Source organism: Camelina sativa, chromosome 17, assembly GCF_030686135.1.
Source record: "Camelina sativa cultivar CO46 ecotype springtype chromosome 17, ASM3068613v1".
NCBI lineage: Eukaryota > Viridiplantae > Streptophyta > Magnoliopsida > Brassicales > Brassicaceae > Camelina > Camelina sativa.
In genome coordinates, this window is record NC_141896.1 from 20045631 (window position 1) to 20067814 (window position 22184).

The 22184-nt window shown below is 33.8% G+C and overlaps 3 protein-coding genes and 1 pseudogene across 4 annotated transcripts; 2 read left to right on the top strand and 2 right to left on the bottom strand.

The window, feature by feature from the left end:
* Window positions 1-15: 15 nt before the first annotated feature.
* LOC104757343 (mannosyl-oligosaccharide 1,2-alpha-mannosidase MNS3) lies at window positions 16-3336 on the bottom strand. Its single transcript, XM_010480073.3, has 6 exons — window positions 2973-3336; window positions 1602-2539; window positions 1233-1494; window positions 926-1123; window positions 669-817; window positions 16-577 (listed from the first exon to the last, which is right to left on the bottom strand). Exons 1-6 carry the CDS (start codon window positions 3048-3050, stop codon window positions 331-333), a joined length of 1872 nt encoding a protein of 623 aa, XP_010478375.2. The 5' UTR covers window positions 3051-3336; the 3' UTR covers window positions 16-330.
* LOC109129997 (nuclear intron maturase 1, mitochondrial pseudogene) lies at window positions 3278-6997 on the top strand (annotated as a pseudogene). Its single transcript, XR_015587261.1, has 2 exons — window positions 3278-5772; window positions 6443-6997. The product of XR_015587261.1 is annotated as a nuclear intron maturase 1, mitochondrial pseudogene (transcript).
* On the bottom strand, window positions 6158-6829 carry LOC104757344 (uncharacterized). Its single transcript, XM_087496179.1, has one exon. The coding sequence runs from the start codon at window positions 6827-6829 to the stop codon at window positions 6398-6400; it is 432 nt and encodes a 143-aa protein (XP_087352305.1). The 3' UTR covers window positions 6158-6397.
* Window positions 6998-19083: 12086 nt separating the features above from the next.
* Window positions 19084-21385, top strand: LOC104757345 (gibberellin 2-beta-dioxygenase 2). The gene is made up of 3 exons (XM_087496180.1): window positions 19084-19776; window positions 19993-20335; window positions 20847-21385. The coding sequence occupies exons 1-3, from the start codon at window positions 19364-19366 to the stop codon at window positions 21114-21116; spliced, it is 1026 nt and encodes a 341-aa protein (XP_087352306.1). The 5' UTR covers window positions 19084-19363; the 3' UTR covers window positions 21117-21385.
* The last annotated feature ends 799 nt before the right edge of the window (window positions 21386-22184 follow it).

Consider the following 22184-nt stretch of genomic DNA (forward strand, 5'->3'; position numbering starts at 1 on the left):
TTGAAAGAAGCTAAAAGGACCAAATGAAACGTATTAAAAACACTAAAAAATTCATCTCCATGGTATCTGATTACAATTTGCCAAGTGGGAGCTCAAAGAAAAGAGAGTATTAGTCTTAAGAAACCTACTATTACAAACAAAAACTTTCCAGTTAAGTTATATATAATTTGGCTGCTGAAACTTATCTTACATAGAAAGTTTAAACTTTCTTTCCTCAACGATCCAATCTCTTCTCCAATTGGCACTGTACTATACATCACTTCCTCCATACCCTCTCTTCAATTTGTGTATGTGTGTGTATTGTCTGGAGCAGTCTTCAAAACTAATCCTTTAGGTGTTTCTTATAGGCAATGGATGAGCTTCAGTGTTGAAAACAAACTTATCCAATGGTATCACCGAGTCATCTCCAAAAAGCAAGTATAAGTATTTCAATGTTTCACCAAGGAAAAATGTCTCCATCTTATCTCTTCTATGAGGCGGCACTTCTGTTACATCATCCAATGATGTGTATCCACCTGATTTCACCTTTGTGTACTTTTCAAATGCTTCAAAGATTTGCCAACCTTGATCTCGGTATCTGCAATTTCAGAAATGTGTTAGCTTTAAGAGAAGAATAATCCCCAAGAACTCAGATAATGAGAGAAAAATCGGCTGAATAGTTTTCATACTTAGTATCTTTTGTGATACGATAGAGGACAAAGAGTGATTCAACAGTTTCAGGACGCAGTAGATTATGTCGATCAGCGTGCTTTATGATTATGTCATTTGCATACATTGAACTCTTATTTCCACCTTCAAGACCGTCCTCAGAGTACTCCTGCTTATTAGAGAATCCAAGAATAAACAAAATTTAAACCAAGTGACCAAGGCTAACGTGCAAAAAGCAAAGGTTATTGTTTTGGAAAAAGGTACAAGCAAAACTTACATTTGTGTGAAAGTAAGCAATTTCTGGAGCAAGGCCAGTGGCAGTTACTTCATACATCTCAAAGCATGTTTTCGCTAAATCTTCTGCAAGTTTCAAATTTTCTAGGTCCTCAAAGGATAAAAGATTTTCCTTCAGGGCTTGTTCCTTTGTTAGCCCCTTGGTAGCACCGAGAGCAAGAGTACCAGGCAAGAAGCATACCTAGAGACATAAAAACGATTGAATGAATCAAAAAGTCACGAACAACAAACGTCGTGAAGTCTCTCAGCGAATGACAACAGTGTAATACAATGTAGCTAGTGGCACTTACAAGATGGTCCATTTTTGGACTGAACTCTCCCTTAGACCCATAAGGTAACTCCCCTACAAAGACGAGACCTTTTGGAATTGAATTACGCACAAGTAAATGTCTGACTCCTTTCATTGCCTCGATGTACATATCATGCAAATATGTGAAATTACTGTTGAACTTGGCTCCTTGTTGAAGCCACACCTTGATTAAATACTCATAGTAGCTATCACCACGAGATCCCAACCTGATATTCTCACCAACAAATTCACCTGTTTGAGGGCTGCACCAAGTAGAAACAACATGTCAGATCAAAAGATCCCGGGAAAGCAAGGAAAACATAATCACTACTCATGGTCTTGCTAGTTGGAAAGAGCAAAAACTAATTACCTGATGTAGATTGGAACAAGACCTTCCGTCTTTGGAAGAGTTTTGATATGAGCTAAGACCTTCATGGCCTCTGTACTATACTTTGGATCACCGGAAATAGCACTGAGGTAATTAAATTCAAGCTGTACAGAGGCAGCTTCTGCTGTACTGCTCGCTCCTCCTGGAGCTGGATGAGCGGTCGATTCACGTAATATGACATCGCAAAAGGGAACTGAAGTAGGACTAGAGGTAAAAGCCGTAAGTAGACGGTCAGCCAAATCCTTAGCAATATTTAGATAGATAGCTGGCTTCGGTCCATTATGGGTCATGTTCATCGTACCCTGCTCTCCTCCACTCAGATGGTATGCACTTAGAAGCCCACCCAAGACACGTATTGTAGTTTCAAACAAATTAACTTGACCCTTTTGACTGATTCTCTCTAAGAGATGAGTCTCAACCCATGATCCTGCTTCAGAAACGATATTGTCAAGACCCATTATCATGGCTGTATCAAGAGCATCCACCACAGTGGCACCCAGTCCCCCTAAGCCATCCACACCTTTCTGGCTAATAGGCATAAGCTCGTCATAACCCATGGCATACTTTCTATAGCCAGACCATGCATGGTCAAAAGCATCCTTCACACTTTGCTGTCTGGCTGCCCATTTTGGGTCGGAAATTGAAATCGTAGAGCCATTAGTAGAACTACCTCTTAACTGTCCTTCATCAGGTGATAATCTAGGTGGAAGCCTAGGTGGTTTCCTCAAAAGTCTCCCTAGCCTAAGTCCCCCAACAAAAGTGACCTTTCCTTTTTCATTCAGAGAAGAGTCATTTGGACTCTTACTCATCAGCATTAGACATACTAGTCCAAAGACTAATATCAATATTAGGAACTTCCCTGTGCTACAGCTTGCGCAGTTGCGTTTTGTGTTAAGCGTAAGCAAGCTTTGAGAAAGAACCTAGAACCCAAAACAAAGGAGACACTGCAAATGTCAAAAGACCAGCAACATAGAGAGAAACAATTATCATAAACACATACAACCAGAAGCCCATTACTAGATATATAGCACGTACTGCTTCTAAGCATACCTTTTTATTGCTCCTTTAATAACTTTATTTTTAGTAAGTATCACACCAAGAAGCCTAATACTTTTATCTAAAGGTAGAGACTTTATACTAAGAGCTAAGCTAAATTCTTCTATGTTATCAGGTAATTTCGTATTCCCCAGGCCAATTTCGACACAAAAGCAATTCATGTTAAAGCCAAAAGACGAACCAGAAGCAAGTACTAGTGACATCTCAAATCCATCTAAAACATGTAAAAATCAAAAGAATGGAAAAAGGAAAAAACTTGGACAGAACCCATATCATTCACAGAGATCAAGATCTAACCTTTAAAGGAGATCGATGTCTGAACTTGGCATTGTCGTAATGAATATCTTTCACTGAATATGGTAGAGATTTCGACATTGTTCAGATCCTCGTATAATTGACTTCGGAATCTGAATCTTTCTGCCGCCGATCTAAACGGGAAGGGAATGACCGGAGACTAAGATGAGGTTTCCTCGGGATCAGATATGCTATCTTTTCACAGCTCAAGGAAAACAAAAAGTGTTCAAAGCCAACGCAGAGAGAAGTCTTTTCTGAAATCTCACGGCAGCATCTTTAGAAGCATTGACCGACCCAACTAGCATCCAATTTCTTCTTTCTTCCAACACCGTATCAATTAACTCTTACGCTTCTGTAGGGGTGTATTAGTTCTTTTTCAAAACCTAAGTGCTTGATTCGTAGTTATAGCAAAATCTAGGGGCTAAACTGGAAACAATTTATTTACTAAAACTTCATGCGTCCGCCTCTACTCAGCCCAAAAGTGTAGAGAGAATGAGAAGACTGACGACGACATATCCTTTAACTTGGGTGAGGAATATCGTCGAACACTTTCACTGCAAATCTTTCCCGAAACCAATCTCATCTCTTTCAATCTCCCCAAACCGTCGCAAACCCGAATCTCCGGAACCTGCTTCGACGCAAGATCTGTATTCACTACTCAAGCAAGATCCCGTCGATATCTGTCTCTCCCTTTGGGTCAAATCATTCTCGTCTCCTCCTTCTGCTACTTTCTCGAACCTCACTGGGTTTCTCTCCAAATTCGATTTATGGATCTTAGCATATCAACGCACTTGTGCTCACGTCACCGGAACTTTCCCGCCGCGCAATGCCATTCACGCCAACGCTCTCCGCTCGCTTCTCTCCCTCCAGAACGCCGTCACGCGTTCCGGTGGCAAATTCCGGTGGAACGATAAGATGAATCAGCACGTGAGGAGTCCTAGCGATAAGTTCTCGACGAATGGTGTAGAGGGTATGTCGAAAGGGAAGGTGAAGAGGATGATTGAGTCTGAAGAACCGATTTTTCAGGATCGGGTGGTTCATGAGGTTTTGTTGATGGTTCTTGAGCCTTTCTTTGAAGCTAGGTTTTCGAGTAAGTCTCATGGGTTTAGACCAGGTAGAAATCCACATACTGTGATTAGAACTATTAGAAGTAATTTTGCTGGGTACTTGTGGTTTATGAAGGGTGATGTTAGTGAACTGTTGGACCATGTGGATGTAGATGTAGTGATGAATTGTATGGAAAAGGTTGTTAAGGATAGGAAAGTTCTTGGCTTGATTGAATCTTCTTTGAGATTACCTGATAAGAGAGTGTTAAAGCGAGTTGTTGAGAGAAATGGCAATGATAATGGATTGGGGACGAAGAGGAGGATCGAACGTGAAAAGAGAAACAAGACGAAGAAGAAGATTTTGAGTGAGGATGAGCCTAAACCGGATCCTTATTGGCTTAGGACTTTCTACAGTTTTGCTCCTAAGGAAGCTGCTAAAGTGCCTTCTTATGGTTACTGTGGCGTATTGAGTCCTTTGCTTGCTAATGTATGTCTTAATGAGCTGGATCGCTTTATGGAAACGAAGATAGTTGAGTTTTTTAGACCTTGTAAAGATGATTCAATATGGAAGGAGTCTATTGAAGATGGTTGTCATAATCCAGCATGGCCGGAGTTTGTTCCGTCAAGTGGGAAGGAGAAAACTAGGAAAATGGATTACATTAGGTATGGGGGCCATTTTCTGATTGGCGTTAGAGGGCCTAGAGAGGAGGCAGTAAAGATTCGGAAGGAAATCATTGAGTTTTGTGATAAGGTTTTTGGTTTGAGATTGGATAATTCAAAGTTAGAGATTGAACATATAAGCAGGGGTATTCAGTTTCTTGACCACATAATTTGCCGAAGAGTTATATACCCTACCCTCCGTTACACAGGAAGTGGAGGCAGCATTGTGAGTAAAAAGGGTGTGGGAACGTTGCTATCTGTGTCTGCTAGTTTAGAACAATGTATCCGCCAGTTTAGACGGCTTGCGTTTGTTAAAGGTGATAAAGATCCTGAGCCTTTACCGTGTAACCCAATGCTGTATTCAAGCCAGTCACATAGTAACTCTCAGATGAATAAGTTTCTTGAAACGATGGCTGATTGGTATAAATATGCTGACAATCGCAAGAAGGCTGTTGGGTTCTGTGCTTATGTAATAAGAAGCTCCTTGGCTAAACTATACGCTGCAAGGTATAGACTTAAATCTCGTGCCAAAGTGTACAGCATTGCCTCACGGGATCTTAGCCATCCATTAAGTGAGAGTAGTAATAATTCTGCACCTGAATACTCTGATCTTCTGAGGATGGGGCTTGTCGATGCTATAGAAGGAGTTCAATTCTCTCGCATGTCTTTGATTCCGTCATGTGATTATACTCCATTCCCTAGGAATTGGATCCCAAATCATGAGCAACTTTTGCAGGAGTACATCAGGCTACAAGACCCTAAATTCTTCTGTGAGTTGCATAGGTCAATAAAACGCGAAGGTCTAACCTTGCCTCAGGATGAAATCTCAGAGGTTGTGTGGGATTTTAAGACTCTTGGTGCTTGGAGATCAAAGGATGGAAGTAAAAGAGAACCAGATGGTGGGTTGGAGACATTAGACTCACCAACTTAATTATATACAATTGCCTCCTTCTTTTGTGGCTTTGGTTTAAGGATCTTGATACACCAGAGAGACTGAGAGCTTTAGCGGGCAGTTTCATTTTTGGTCCCCTTCTTTGCAAGAGGCCCTGATTATGAATTTGGCTTCGTTACCCAGAATTGACAAAGCATTGAACATGGTAATCTAACTCTATACATTGTCTCACTTAATAGATATTTTCCCAGAGGTGAGTATTTTCTCACGTAGGTTATGTAAGAAACTTAGGAAAAGGTGCTTCTGCATTATGTCTTGTTTGGCAAAGTTGATAGATTTCACATAGCAGATTTCCAAGTTTTTAACTTAAGCTAGAATCCTAGGATGTGCACGCTGTTTAAACTTTGAAGCTAACATCTCTTTCTTTATATATAATTTTTCATCTCAATTTGTTTGTAGTTCAGATATATAGTCGATCGTTCCTGTTGTTTGTTTGATCCATCTGATTGTTTAGGTTTAGCGTGTCTTTCCTTATTCTATGTGAAATATTGGCTTATAGATAAAGAACATAACACACATCTTCCGCCATATTTAACCAGTGAATCGATTCTAATATGTTGATTAGAAACTAACGGTTATACATCAAGACATGATCTTAACTTGTTCATTTACTCTTATGATTCATAAGCAATTCACTGTAAGAGAGGACTTTATCTTTATGATATTTTAATTACACTCTCTTATTAAATATGGAACAAGTTTTGTTCTATATTGGTTGCTTACATCAAGGAAGTTTGGTTGCTCCTCTTTTCTTCTGATTTTATCATTTATCAACCCTCACATTGGAATGCTGAAACTTTAAATGTTCGTGATAGGCCGGTGGAATTAGCAAAGGTGATCTTCTCAGGATCTTTCTCTCTGATGAAGATATCATTCACAGGAACCCAGATCATGAGCTCCTTGCTTTTGACTCCGGTAAGTCTCCTCATACGACCGTCCTCAACAAACGCAGTTATCTCCGTGTCATATGACACCCTGCGACCTATTGCACGGAATGTATGGTCAATCTTGCTTTTCATCCTCATCCACACAAACCCTTTCGTTTTGTTGTACCCAACTTCTGTCATATCCTTGAGTGGCAACAATCCCGTGGGAAGCTTGATGAGAGCAAGAAGCTCCTTGGCTTTATCTAGACAAAGAGACTGGTCACTATAGCTCTCTATGTCATCACTCTCATCTATTATCATCTCTCTTAACGCCATAATAGATGATAAATCACTTTGTTTTTATTGTCGAATACTTCTACTCAAGACTTTTGGTTTCTTCACTATATACAGTCGTATAGTAGGGTTTCTAATGGGACATATGATGTATTTGAGTACGTAAAATGGAACATGAAAAAGGTGTGTGATGAGCATTTTCAGGCCCCATATTTGGATGCATCATAACCTTGTGATTAATTATAGAGGCAGAATCAGCTATGCCATAATTAAAGGAATTGTAATTTTATCATATATATTTATTTTCTTGTAACTTTCTTCATTTATCAGGAGTACATTACTTCTCTATACTTGGTTAGATGATTCTCTAAAACGGGAAAATAATGGAGATTACATTTACAGGGAAGATCGTATAGTCAGCGAGCTCGTCTATCACGGCCCAATGTAACCCATATTATTGAGTTAGTGGGCTTTTCTTTCTGTTTAGGTTTCCGAGTCAGCTTTTATTTCTGATGGAGTCATGTGGTTAACTTTCAATTTTACGATGATCCTGATGTTGTGATTTTTTTTTGCTGACGAAGGTTAACCATAACCTCGGACGGTCTAATGCGGATCTGTGGTCGTATCGGTAAACCTAATGACCCGATCATTGTTCCGGACTAGATTGATCAGTACTACAATCTGCTACTTATAAACCTGGTAAAATTCATAAAAATCTTTGCTTGTATTACTTATTAAACAAATTGTCTTTGAAAATATTAATTAAATTTTCTTATGAACACTTTAGCTGTATATGTATTATTTGTGATTATCTTAGAATTTGATGACTCTACTATGCCACTTAAAGAAAATGAGCAGAATGGTAGTATCAAGAACAAAACTTGGTTGATGTGATTGATTTGTAACTAAAAGACTTTGAATTGCTTCACAACATTTCAATTTTTTGAACCAGAAAATAAAACTACTGGAATCGGATTTAAAAAACATTATTGTTTCTATGAATATTTTTACATTGTGAAAAAAAAAAAAGAATATTTTTCCATATCAAAGTTAAAAACACGGTAGCTGTCAAAATAAGAAAACACGATTAGAAATGATGTTAATATACATGTTTAATCTACGTTGGAATCAAACTTTTGGTTTAAGTTCAGTAAACTACGAAAAAATTGGAAATAAATTAGTGTAAGAAATTCGTATATTTGTAGACATCCGCTCTGCCGTCCAAAAATGATACATCTACGAGATATTTTCCGGCCAAATAAAGCATATTCCATACAAAAAAAAATAAAAAAAAAATAAAGGAATATATACAGTATAAGATGCCTCCTAAAAATCCGACACAAATCTAGGGTTTCTTTCTCAAATCTAACACAAAAATATAAAAGATAAAGGCAAATAATAAAAACGAACATGCATATCCATTTGCATACGAACGTACACGTAACGCGAACGTATGTGCCCACTAAAGGTATATCGACGTGTACATATATTGTAAGCTGCATTAAAATCACGTGAAATTTATCAAATGGGACGGTGTGTCCCATGACTCACCTTCTGCAAGTAGCATGAAAAAAAGGCTGCGTAATCTTTTCAGATTCATAATCATAAACGATCACTTGAAATAAGAGAGACCGGCTGTGAATGAGCTATTGTTTCAAAAAAAACTTATACGTACTACATTTTACGTTTGCGTTTATATGAAGATAAAACAAAAGATTTTGAGATACAAGCATTTTCTAACTTCGCAAAAAATATGTTTTGCAAAGTTGAAACATAAACATCCATACGTTAAACGTCTAATATTTACAAGCAACAACCATAATTTACTTAATGTGACTAAAATTGTGGATTCATTTTAGATACATTTAATTCACACTAATATATCAATATAAACGCAAACAAATAATCGATCGGGAACCTATATCCTGCAATAACAAATTCGAAATTGGCATAGTGAAAATACTTGATCTATGGAAAGTATGGTTTTAAATGCTTGCAGATTTCAATTTTTTTTTTTTATTTTGTAGATTACCGCTCATTTTTATAAAAAAAAAAAAGAAAAGTGGTTTTCCTAATTAAGATTCAGAAATCGTTTTTTGTCATTTACGATTATTTCTCTCCAAAAAAAATTGTGTTATAATTTAGATTGTTTAAACAAAAAATATTTTAAAACTAAAACTTGATCGTTTTCAGTAGCTCAGATCGTTTAGTGGCCTCCTGACCTTTCCTCCCTTCTAAGTCAAGTCAGTAGCTCAGATAGTTTTCATGAATGAGATTTATTGTTCATACAATTATGATAAAAGTAAAAAAAAAACTAAAAAAAATGAAGTAGTCGTCAAAATTCGTGCGGCATATGGTAGTTTGGTTAGTCTTTTGAATAACTTCATGCATGGGCCACGTGATTGTGTATGGGGTTATGTTGGGTCGCATACAACCAAAGATTTTACAGATTTTATATGTAAATTAATATAAGTAGTTCTTATTTATTAAAAACGAGAGCTTAGAATCGTGTTCTTTCATTAGCCCTTTTTGAGTTTTAATTTGTATAATGCATTCGCTCGGTCCAGTGTTCAAAGTTCAAACCATTTCACGTAATTGAAAACCCTTATTCATATTATAAACAAAATAATCTCATCAACACTAATAAGATAAGTGAAAAAAAAATCCCTCTAAATTTAATCAAATATGAATTTCAGTCTATGGACATATGTAAATGGTGTTGGAAAAAATTATATGTGGTCCTCAATATAAATCACAATATTTTGCTGCACCGTCTAAAATTTCAGAGTAAACGAAATCTTATATTCTACTATGAATAGTGAGGAATAGATACCACAAGTACATATACAACGTACTAAGTACTAACCATAGTACGATTCAGGTTTTTTTCCAAAAGTTGCACAAATTTTTTGGTCAACAATGAGATTATTACAAACTTTTGTTTAAGACAAATTTTCAAAACATTTTCTTAAATTTTATATGAATTTTTAAATATTTTGGTAGTTTTGAAAAATACATATTTTAGATTTTATAAGTTTTTATAGTATTAATTAACCTTCTTCATAGATGATCTGAATTTCTGTTTTTCATAATTGGATTACATAAAGCTTCATAGACAGAAATTTGTTGTATAGTTAAAAATTTCTTTCTAGTTAGTGTTGTTAATTGATCAGAAAACTAATCCTAAATTGATAATTTTGGAAAAAAAAAAGTTTAACATAAAAAGAAATATCAATATGTATACAAAGTGTTTGTCTTGGTCTAAAGGTTAAGACACTAGCTAGCATTTTAGTCGCACAAAAAGAAACTAAAGTAGAGAACCATAAATGCAAGGAAAAAAATAGCAAGTGTATGTAGTCATTTGAAGACTTTCGGCCTTTATATTTCCTCGAACCGAATACCATAATAAGATAAATATAAAGTTATTTATTTTACAGTATTGAGAGGCCAAAAAATTCAACCGGTTGAGCTACTTAGGGGGAGGAAAGCATCCAAATTCTGTCTAACTTCTGAATATTCTAGATACTGATCAAATTCAGCTGTTAAGATGCATTATCTTATCAGGAGAAAAAAAAAAAATGAGAAGTTGAATAATGTGTTACGTGTTTTTGTAGGCGCAATGGAATAGAGAAGGGCACGGAATCTGTTGGTGAGTGTAGATTTTGGAAATGGGGAGAGCGACAAAAATCTTTGTCAAGAAACAATCCATAAAGGAGAGGATATATGAAAACCCACGTCATCCCATCTTACTTCACGCACCCTGGCTCTCCACGTACGTATCATTTTAGTTTTCATCAGCTATTACCTCATTTATGATAAGTCAGTTCTTTCCTCTTTTTTTTTCTTCCTCTTTTGATAATTTTAGAAATTATATTAATAAAATTTGTGTACATAAGTTTGAGAAAATCTAATAAAATAGAACAAACAAACAAAAAAACTTAAAAAATCCTATATATTAAAAAAGAATATATATTTTTGTTTTTTTTTTTTACGATCAAATATATATTTTTGTTCTACCTAGGTAGATTAGAACAATTAATAAAAGTCTTTTATTTTAAAATCGACATGTCTAGGATATTTACTCTATCATATCATATTACAACTAATCAAGAGTTTGAATTCAATTCAATTTGGTTTGCCGAACTGCTTTCTAAATACTTTGCTGAAAACGTTGAGATTTTATAATGTTATAGATATTTTTTTTGGTTGATTATTTTTTTTTGCTTTAGCTGAAAGCTGTGTCGTCCGGTCATTATATTTATCGACCTTTTGTGCAAGTTGGGTTTCTCTTCCAGTTTGTTTGACTCATCAGTTCAACGAACCGCTTTTTTCTTACTATTAATATGTACATATTTATACGCGTGCCCCACACAAAATAACGGTCCATCGAATGGTCTATTTTCAAAAGGTAAATAATATTAAAGTTTACATATACATGCATGCACATGCTTTCACCAGTCATCTCTCTGCTTTCCAACATTATCACTTCCTTTTTCGCGGTTATTTCATTTTCGTATATGCGAATCTATATAGAAGTATTTGTTTCGTATGTAGTTAAGTGTGTACGAGCCATCATGCGATTAAGATTCTTTATAATTTGAGAGATCACGTTTCCGTATTTTGGTTCTTTTTATTTGTGGTTGGTTTGCATCTTTGTGACTCTACGACAGTGAAGTTTATGTTTGTGACTAAAAATCTAAATTTTATAAGAGTCCAATGATTAAGTCATCAAAGACACGTTACCATCAAATTAAGACACGCACATATACAATTTAAATAAGTTGGAAAAAACTAGTGTCGAGAAAAAGTTTATTTCTGGCCACATACATCCTCTAATCTAATTCTTGATATAACAAAAGTTAAGTAATTAACGCAAAAACAGTTTTTTTTTTCTTCTTTTTTTTTTTCTTTCTAATAGTATTTAAGAACATGGTGGTCTCAATTCTCAAGCAATAGGATATCTGACTGAGGCCTACTATATAATGGTCAAAAACGAGCAAATATTGTCAGTGGTCTTAGTTCTTTTGCTTCACGTTTCAATCGACAATTGGCAAGTTCCAGAGGTACGGAACACTTACGCAGTAAGAAGTAAGGACCATTAGACGCACAAATAGTTGAGTTGTCGACTTTTCAACATCTATTTTTAATATAAAAAATGTAAATTAACAAAAAAAAAATAAACATAAAAATCTATGTAAAATATATACAAAATATAAATAAACTATTTTGATATACACAACAAAAAAACCAAAATAAAAATAACATATTAATTTATGTTATTTTTTTACAATAAAATAGCGATTATGTAACAACTCATATAACGCCTGGACTAACACCTAATATAATATATAGTTAAAAGACCCTATTCCGAGCTTGTCACAACATCATGTTACATGTATAATTATTTTATTTTCTTTGGTTCAAAGGATTAAACCATGCATTATCTCTACATTGCTAACTGCATATACAAAATAACTAATTTAAATTTAATTGTATCGAATTTTATAAAAGCATACATAAACATAAAATTAATAGAATTTTCATTTCAGTCAAGATTTCATTGTTGTATAAATAGTATATAATATGAATTATAATTTCTTTCAATTTTTTTTTTCTGTTCAGTATAATATTGGATTAGTTACAGTGAATATGGCTTATTTAGAAATTAAGATTAGAGAAATGCATTGACAACAAAAAATTCCAAAAACTAAATATGATTGCTTCAATTTAAATGAATCAGTTGAATTGTTATAGCGAACAAATCTTTGATACAAAAACTCGCACATACGTTTGGGTATTGGTTTAGCAGATAAATATCAATAATATGACTTTATTTATACAGTAATCATCGATTATGTAAATTTATATTTTTGGTTAACGAATTGTTATCCATTCAACAAATCAGCCATTATATTTATCTGATGTATAAAGTAAAATCAAATTTACTATTACGAATTAGTATTTCCAATTCCAACTTCCTTTACACTGAACACACCTTGCAGAAAGACTCACTCCGAGTCAAACATGCATGTAGTTGGATTTGCAATAACGTCACTGATTGAAAACTTTGGGACCACCTATTCGTTGATTATAGAATTACATAGAAAGAATATTCTTTCGTTACACACAATAGTAGTTATCGTTCATCATGCAACTTTTTGAGTCTTTTAGGCATTTGAAGAAACTTGATTAAGACACGATGATGAGAAAGAGACAATCACAAAGAACGAAGGAGAATAATTAGTCGACATCAATTTAAGCTTTATCTATACCACTAACCTGTGACGCCCAATGATCTATAGATCATCTTTAACTTCTATGAGTGCTATTTTAAAAAAAAATCTAAAGATGCCCTCTTTTTTTAAAAAAAAAAAAAAAAAAAAAAAAAAAAAAAAAAAAAAAAACTCTCAACGTATGCTTTTCCTCTTATTTCGTTCGATCAAAAGGAAATTGTGATATATGTCCGATTTTGTAATACATTGAGCCTTTAAAGAAGAAGAAATAGTTATTGCACACATAAAGGGCAAAGTATAGAAACTGAAAGATGTATAAATTAAAACTAAAAAGAGTCAATTATACTAAACTTTAATCCATACAAATATGATATGCTCTACTATTAAATATCAAACTTATAACAAATTTTGGATGGAGTGTTCCAAATTTATTAAGGTCGGCACGGCATATATATAGAGAGTATATGTTTGACAGTTTGAGACAGTAGTTTAAAACATCAGTTCAATCATGTTATACATATGTTTATTAGTTCAATACTAGATGGAGCATTCCGCATATTTAAGTTGATCATGTGATCGGACTACAATGAAATAACAAGTAAAACTGGAAAGAAAAGACTTCTTATCGATTTAACCAAGAATCGACGACGATTTACAACAAATACTAAAACATGCCGATCGACTAAATACAAATAAAGGAAACGTCAGTAGACTAGTCGTCGAACTGTCGAGCTTAGTCTTAGAGCTAGAATCGTGTAATATTAACTCTTACTTCATCAATTGTCTCATAACCCTCCCTGACACTAGGTTCACCTTATTTATAGTTGACGTGATGTGACTTTCCTTTTATTTGGAATTGATGTGGGTTTTCTTTTCGCCTTAACTTGTGGCGACAAAGATATGGACGGAAGGTCTGGTCGATGATGGACTGAACGTTAGTGGCACATTCTTAATTACGGGTCGTTCTTGGTTGAGTTTCGGTCAATCCTCACTAATCTGAACAATCCTAATCTGAGCATTCATCTTCGTAGTTTGTATAGACCAAGCAGAAATGTAATGGGGCAAAACTCATATCCAACATTTAATTAATGTAATTAAATGAATGAAAATATCAAGTGAAAGTGTATAGTTATTTCAATCATTTGTATCACTGGTTGACGAAAAACGAATCATTTGAACCATAACTAATTAAAGACGACCCGACCCATTTAATTTTCATTTTGTCTCAACCAACACACTTAATTCAGGGACCTCGAGTAGTTATTGTCACTTATTGTATACAAATATATATGTGTTGGTACGTTTATATATATATATATATATATATATATATAGTAACTATTTTGTAATCATCACGTGCCTGGTCGGCTGATTTTTCCATTTTCACTTCAAATGATTGAGAAAATGGCTACCATCAAACAAAAGGATCATCTACATTTTGGTAGTTTAGTCTTGTTTGATAAGTATTACGTAAATACAATTATGTATTCGTTGTTAAACATCATGTACTAGTTTAAATTTCGTTTGAAAACTACAAATACTATCAAAAATTTATTCATAATTTAAGAAGAATATAAACTATGGAGCATAACTTGCAAATTTTATACATAGGTTAATAGAAAGATCGACAAAGGAACTAAAGAATATATGCATTTAGTTACTTTAAAAATTGACCAATAAGTATATTTTTCATCATATAAAAACCCCTATAAAAATGTTGACTTATAAAACACTTTTGGGAGAACCAATCTTATACTAGAAGAGCTCACATTTGAAAAGATAAGGTTATGTACTCGTGTGACAAAGTGACCAACTGACCATCATGCATATTATTCAAACAAGGAACAAAAGAAACGCAGTAATGTATGTGATTATTAACTTTCAAACTTCATTTAAACCTGAAGAATAACTAGACCATCCAGCTTATTAATAAGTTAAGGCAATTTATCTTGAAACCACTTCAGTGGGTGAAAAAAAAAAAATTATCTCCCAAATAAATGCATGTGATTATACATAGAGCCATAGAGGAGAGACAAAATTCTCTTTTAAATGTAACAAAAACGATTTTGCTAGCGAGCCACCACTACTCAGGCAGCATTGTGTGAATCATCCCGACCACCAAAATTTAATAATATGACAATAAAGTTCAGGGGCCACTACAATTTGCACAATATGTGATCTCCTTATCGATGACTCCTTGGTTTTTAAGTTGTGTTCTTTTCCAATCTTCGGTTTCCGATGTCAAGTGTAATAGTATCCATCGCTGAATGATTGATATGGTTCACACACACACACACAAAAAAAAAATTATTTTCCATATGTACCACATATCCATAAAACTATATATATATATATATATTGGTTCAAAATCCATAAAAACTATTTAGATAATCTTCCTTTTGATTAGTACTGTTGTTTTTATCATGTGTTGAATAGGGATCCACTATTAAGTGATAATGACGTAAAATCGTGCAAATCTATAGTTGAAAACTTGAAATACGTTCTTTAGCACTAAAGACATTGCTTAAATCATTATTTGAATCTCAATATATATACCTAAGTGTAAGTGTGTAACATTTACTGCCACACAAAAAAAAGATCACATCGAGAAACTATACAAATGGCGGCAACGTATTGGACGAGATATACCACTCATTGACCGAACTGAGAATTGATGATTGTTTCTCCATTTCATCATTGAAAACTTATAGGAAAGATCTGATGTCAAAAGCAAACTAGATTGGACGACAACGATCTTTTTTAAAAAAACATATGCAAACTCTAGGGGGGAGAAAAATAGTAAGAGATTTGGGTGTATATCAACTTCCTCAAGATTATCATCTGATTTGCTACATTAGACTTGACTGAATTGATTAGAGGTCATGATCATCTTATGATATGTGAAAATGGTTCAATTATTCAGCCGACTTTTTTTTCTCTCACAATTCACAGCTGACTTAATTTTGTACGATTCTTTCTTTTCCGGAACAAATGGGTTCCCTATTAGACTTTTCATAATTTTATATCAAGAATAATAAAAGAATAAATGCTCTCATAAATAACCTTAAATGCCACCAAATGATTTGCTACATCATTATTGTGAAGAAAAGTCCAAATCAATAGTATGAAGTAAAACAAATTAATGTATTAATTAACTTTGTCAAGAAAGAAATTCATTAGCTAGAGTTTCGATGGCTAACAGAGCCTTTTTGGCTATAGTAGAATTAGCCACTCAGTATATATAAAAAAAAACTAACATGATGTCAAAAATAAAACCGAAAAAAATATTACCTAACATAATTATGAGTAATGTTAATAACTTTGAGCTAGAATCATGTTCAAGATTTGTATTATAATTGTTTCTATTTTTTTTGTGTGTAATGATTGTTTTTAAAATCATTTTCATATTTTTTTCATTGTTACAAAAAGAGTGTTATTTTATGTTTTCAGTAGTGCAGTTTTTAATTTTTTTTAATCACTATTATTTGACCTTAAAAAGAAACAAAACTTTTAGTGTATTTATAAGGAGTAAAATATAAAATTTTTTAACTTGTGTGCATTATGTCAAAATGATACTCTTTGTGAAAGAGAGAGAGTATTAAAAATATATAAGATGCATTTAAAGTAATATCAGAAATTGTTAAAGTTGATAAGTTATTAAGATGCATTTTATATTGTAAGCCTTACAATGTTAAATAAATTGGCTGTAACTAAACGGATCATCTCCTTTGTCATAATTACGTTATATATATCTTCCATCTTATTTACAACTTAGGATTACTACTAACTCAAAGAATACTTTAGGCTCGCCAAAAATATCATCAAAAAACTTATGAGTAGTTTAAAGATTTTACAAATTGCAATATCAAAATCATATGATTTATACATATAGGTAAGGTAGTTAAGTTAAGAGAAGGACGTGCATTGGTGATATATTTTTTATAGAAAGAAGAGTGCAAAGAAATTAATTACCTTGTCCTAATGATTGTAAAAGATGGGTGCACCAATTATTTGCGATGCTACGGGAACGTGGAATTGAACAGGGTGAGGATAAGGATGTTTTTATTTATTTAGATTTTTATAACAAAAATAAAATAAAATAAACGTGTAAGAAAGCTGGCCTTGGGCCTCTTTGATGGGTAGGCTTTATTCTTCAACATCACCATCCTTACTCCTACGACTTCCCCTGTGTGTATGGGGGATATGTATCTTATTTTACTCATTCCTAAAACCATGAAAACAAAAAAAAAGTGGTGAAGATTTTATCGGTGGGGTTAGACGTGACTCGTGAGATCCAGTCATCTCCATCAATAGATCTCTATACTAGTTTTTTTCCCCCTATTATTACTAGACGTTTAAAATGGCAAAATGTTTTTGAGTTCTTACAATATTTGAAGAAATATTTTGGTTTTCCGTTTATATCATACTTCCAATACTTATCCAAACAAACCAAAAGAATAATTATGAGTAACATAAAACATTCAGAAGATCATTAGCTTTTTGAACCAAAATATAATCCTAAAATTATACTAGTATATCAAAAGACTGAAAGAAGATAATGTTTCCACGCTATTTACCAACCGAACCAATCTAACTAAATCAAACCAAAACTTTGCGTATCCTTACAAATTGCATATTATGTGAGAGAAAGTGGTGGAAAAGTTATCTGAAGTTTGCATTTATTGTAATAAGGTAATCGGAATTTCTGAACCATAAAGCATCATATCATGATAATACTACAATATACGTACGTACTATCGCATCAAAACTAAAACCTGGAAAACACATGAGTTTATGACCTTAACCAATTACACCATGTTCCTTATACATCCTACTACTATACATCATATTCACCACTCGTATTTTTATTGGAAACAATGAAAATGACATTATGTATCACAGTATCAGAAATATCGTTAACATATAACAGTCGAATTAGCTATGTTTTGTTTTGAGTCATTGAGTGCAAGGTTTAATCATCACGATTAGTATATATCGATCTAAAGCAATTTCTTATTGTGTATATATATTTAAGAGTCCTTTCTGGTAGTCTGATTTAAACCTTCCAATTTGTATACTCTAAATATTATATTCATCCATAAAACGGTATAAAAATATACATTCCCAAAACCAATTAAAATATGTACATGCGCACTTAAATTCTATACTGTATTATTAAACAGAGAAATTAAATTAGAGTAAACAAAAGTTAATTACTGCACGTCGGAGGGAAGCCTTGGTCTCCAAGTCCTGGCCACCGAAAATATGTCGACTTCACATTGCTTTAACTGAACTTTCAATATCAATAATAGTGTTTTAATGAAGACTGGCAAGATGCAAATGTTTTTTTCTATCGTGTGAATCTCAAAATCACCTTCTAATTTATAATCCTGCTCTATTTAATTCCTATTTATAGAAGGACGTTATAAAAGAACTATATATAGAAGACTTTGCGGTTGGGTTTTATCTTCAAACATATCCAACAAATAATATATTTTCTATAAAGAGCATTTGGTCACTTTCTTTACTGTTGTTAATTTCTGTTTTTGGTCTCGCTCTTATTTTTTTTTATTTTGGAAACGAAAATAGTGTTCTTTCTCGTAAAAAGGCATTTTTTCATTTTAACAAAAGAAAAAAGTATTTTCATAATCAGAAAGACTATAGCTTTTTCTTAGATAAAGCATACTTTTATAATTAAATAAATATAATCGAAAATTATTGAAACAATTTGAGTCAAAAAAATAATTAATAAAAACTACGACCCGTGATTCTTTTTCTCCTTTTGTCAACAACCCATACGCGTGAATACGTGATTAGTCAATGTAAAATGCAAAAAGGCAAAACAAGAAGGAAAAAAAAAAACATAAAACAGGACCATACCAATACCATTTTCTCACTATACCAACTTCGATTTCATAAACCCAAATAAGAAATAAAAACAAAAACTCCACGCTGTATTTCCATGTGTGCAAGATACAAGAATAGACTCGACATGCAAAATAAAAATAAGAAATATGACCAAATAATTAATCATATAATATCCTCTAATTGTTTTAAAAAATCACAATTGTAACATTTTCTAAAAATTTCGTATTCCTTTTTTTTTTTTTTTTTTTTTTTATTCCGTATTCCTTTTCTCCGGCCTCCCCCACATACCACTCCCTATAAATGCCAAGCAAAATAGCTTTCCTCGATAGCTCCTAAATCATAACTACAATCTACAACTCTCCTTCTTCTTCTTCTTCTTCTTCTTCTTCTTCTTCAACCTTTGTTTCAACCTTCAACAACCATTTTTTTCTAATAAAGATTTTGCAGCTTAAGTGTAAAACAACAAAAACCAAACATGGTGGTTTTGCCACAGCCAGTCACTTTAGATAACCACATCTCCCTACTCCAAACATACAAACCGGTTCCGGTTCTAACTTCACATTCAATCCCGGTCGTGGACCTAACCGACCCCGAAGCGAAAACCCGGATAGTAAAAGCCTGTGAGGAATTCGGGTTCTTCAAGGTCGTAAACCACGGCGTCCGATCCGAACTCATGACTCGGTTAGAACAGGAGGCTATTGGCTTCTTTGCCTTGCCTCAGTCTCTTAAAAACCAAGCCGGTCCTCCTGAACCGTACGGTTATGGTAGTAAACGGATTGGACCAAACGGTGACGTTGGTTGGATTGAGTATATCCTCCTCAATGCTAACCCTCAGCTCTCATCTCCCAAAACCTCCGCCGTCTTCCGTCAAACCCCTCAAATTTTCCGGTAAATATTTGCTTTTAATCTCAGAAAACAACATAACATCACTTCTTGTCTTCATACTATACATTAAAAAGTATATTATTTCTTAAATAAATCGTCACTACTTTTCTTGATACATTTCAAGAAACAGAGCACTCTGTTTTTTTTCCACGTTTTAGCTGGTAGTACTACTCTGTTTTATCCGTTGGCATCTAACCGTAGTAAGTGGTGTTTGAACAGAGAGGCGGTCGAGGAGTACATGAAGGAGATAAAAGAAGTGTCGTGCAAGCTGTTGGAGATGATTGCAGAAGAACTAGGGATAGAACCAAGGGACAGTCTGAGTAAAATGCTGAGAGACGAGAAGAGCGACTCGTGCCTGAGACTAAACCATTATCCGACGGCGGAGGAAGAGGCGGAGAAGATGGTGAAGGTGGGGTTTGGAGAACACACAGACCCACAGATAATCTCAGTGCTAAGATCCAATAACACGGCGGGTCTTCAAATCTGTGTGAAAGATGGAAGTTGGGTCGCTGTCCCTCCTGATCACTCTTCTTTCTTCATTAACGTTGGAGATGCTCTTCAGGTACCTTTTCTTCTCTTTTTATTCTCTTTTTTTTTTTTTTCAATATACAAATCTAAAATTTAGGTTTGATAATTTTATTTTATTTTATGTATTTAAGGTTTGATTTGATATTTTTGTTTTGAAACATTCCTTGTATTTTGGCTGGTCAAAAACTCAAATACTTCAAAAAAAAAAAAAAATATACAGTTGTTTTTTGGGAGAAACTGAGATAAAGTGCTCATTCTCGTCTCTTCTCTTTTTTAAAAAATAAAATAAAAAATAAAAGAGATGTTTTTTAAAGTTCCTTTTTCTTGTGTGTACGTCTAGAAAATCTTTGTAGACATTGAGCCTCACGTGACAATTACTGTTACACGATAGACATGTATGCAATATAATATTCTGTTATAAGTGACATTTCAAAAGCAAAAGAAATAGTATAATATAGAATGTTTTTTTATCCTGAACTTCAAAGTCTAATTCCCATTTCCCATATAAGTCAGACGCATAAATTAACAATACACGGTGTTTGCAGGTTATGACTAACGGGAGGTTCAAGAGTGTTAAACACAGAGTCTTAGCTGATACAAGGAGATCAAGGGTTTCGATGATATATTTCGGGGGACCGCCATTGAGCCAGAAGATCGCACCATTGCCATGCCTTGTCCCTGAGCAAGAGGATTGGCTTTACAAAGAATTCACTTGGTCTCAATACAAGTCTTCTGCTTACAAGTCTAAGCTTGGTGATTATAGACTTGGTCTCTTTGAGAAACAACCTCTTCTCACTCATAAAACTATTGTATGAGAGTAGTCGTGACTCGTGATGATCCTTGTCATCCTTTGTATGATAAAAAGTCATAATCACAAAAAAAGATGGAAACGGATAGTCTTTTGGATTAGTTTTTTCTTTTTTTGGTATGTTTTTCATTAGGTCCAAAAAGCATTAGGCTTTGCTTAGAGTTTGACCCAACCAAACCAACTTTTGTATCTCTTCTCGTCTTCTTCTTCTCCTTTTTCTTTTTACCATAATTTGTTTGCCTTTCTTGGAAATAGCAATTAGTGTTTATTCTTCTCTTTATATTTCTTCATTTAAGATTTGATTCGTTCCTTTTTTTTTTCCGTTTCCTGCATCAATTTCTTTGGTTCTTAGATATAACAAATGTGTTGAACTAAATTTACATTTTAGCAAAGAGGAAACAAAACAAAACAAAATACAAGTCTTCCACTTTATGTAATGTCCTCAGCGTGTCCTCATGTAATGAAATTATTGCTATTTCTCTATCTTTCTCCTATTTTGATGGGCTCCTCGCCGTCAAACATATGGAATTCAGCTAAACAATTGGTGATATAACAAATTCTGCATTGCTTGTATATCTTTCTCAATGTACTGATATGACATATGTCTATCTCTATGCACATATGCGGAAGATCTTTTTTCTTCAGGTTTTTATGTGTTATGGAATTAGCCCATGTGAAATTTTGAATAATTTGTGATATATCGAATCCTAATAACTAATTTTATCTTTAACAAATGATATCAAAATTTGCGATTTATGTTATTTTAATCCAAATAAAAATTTTCATTTTAGTATTCATTCATATTATAATTCAACAACTGTATTGATATGGCAAACCAAAGAACATCATTAGCGAAACTAGAAACATAAGGTGTTAATGGTTGCAGCGGTTGGAGTTAACAAATCCATCTGCGGATTAAACCGCTTTTTATTTACTATTTAGTGTAGTTTGTAGTGGTGCGGTCCAAAAAAAACAAAGACAAAATCGAAATGGACCAACTGTAGGCTGCTTTTACTTACAAATACCGCTGCGGTTTGTTGTCCACATTTAAAACTGAGTGGTATGATTCGCAGAC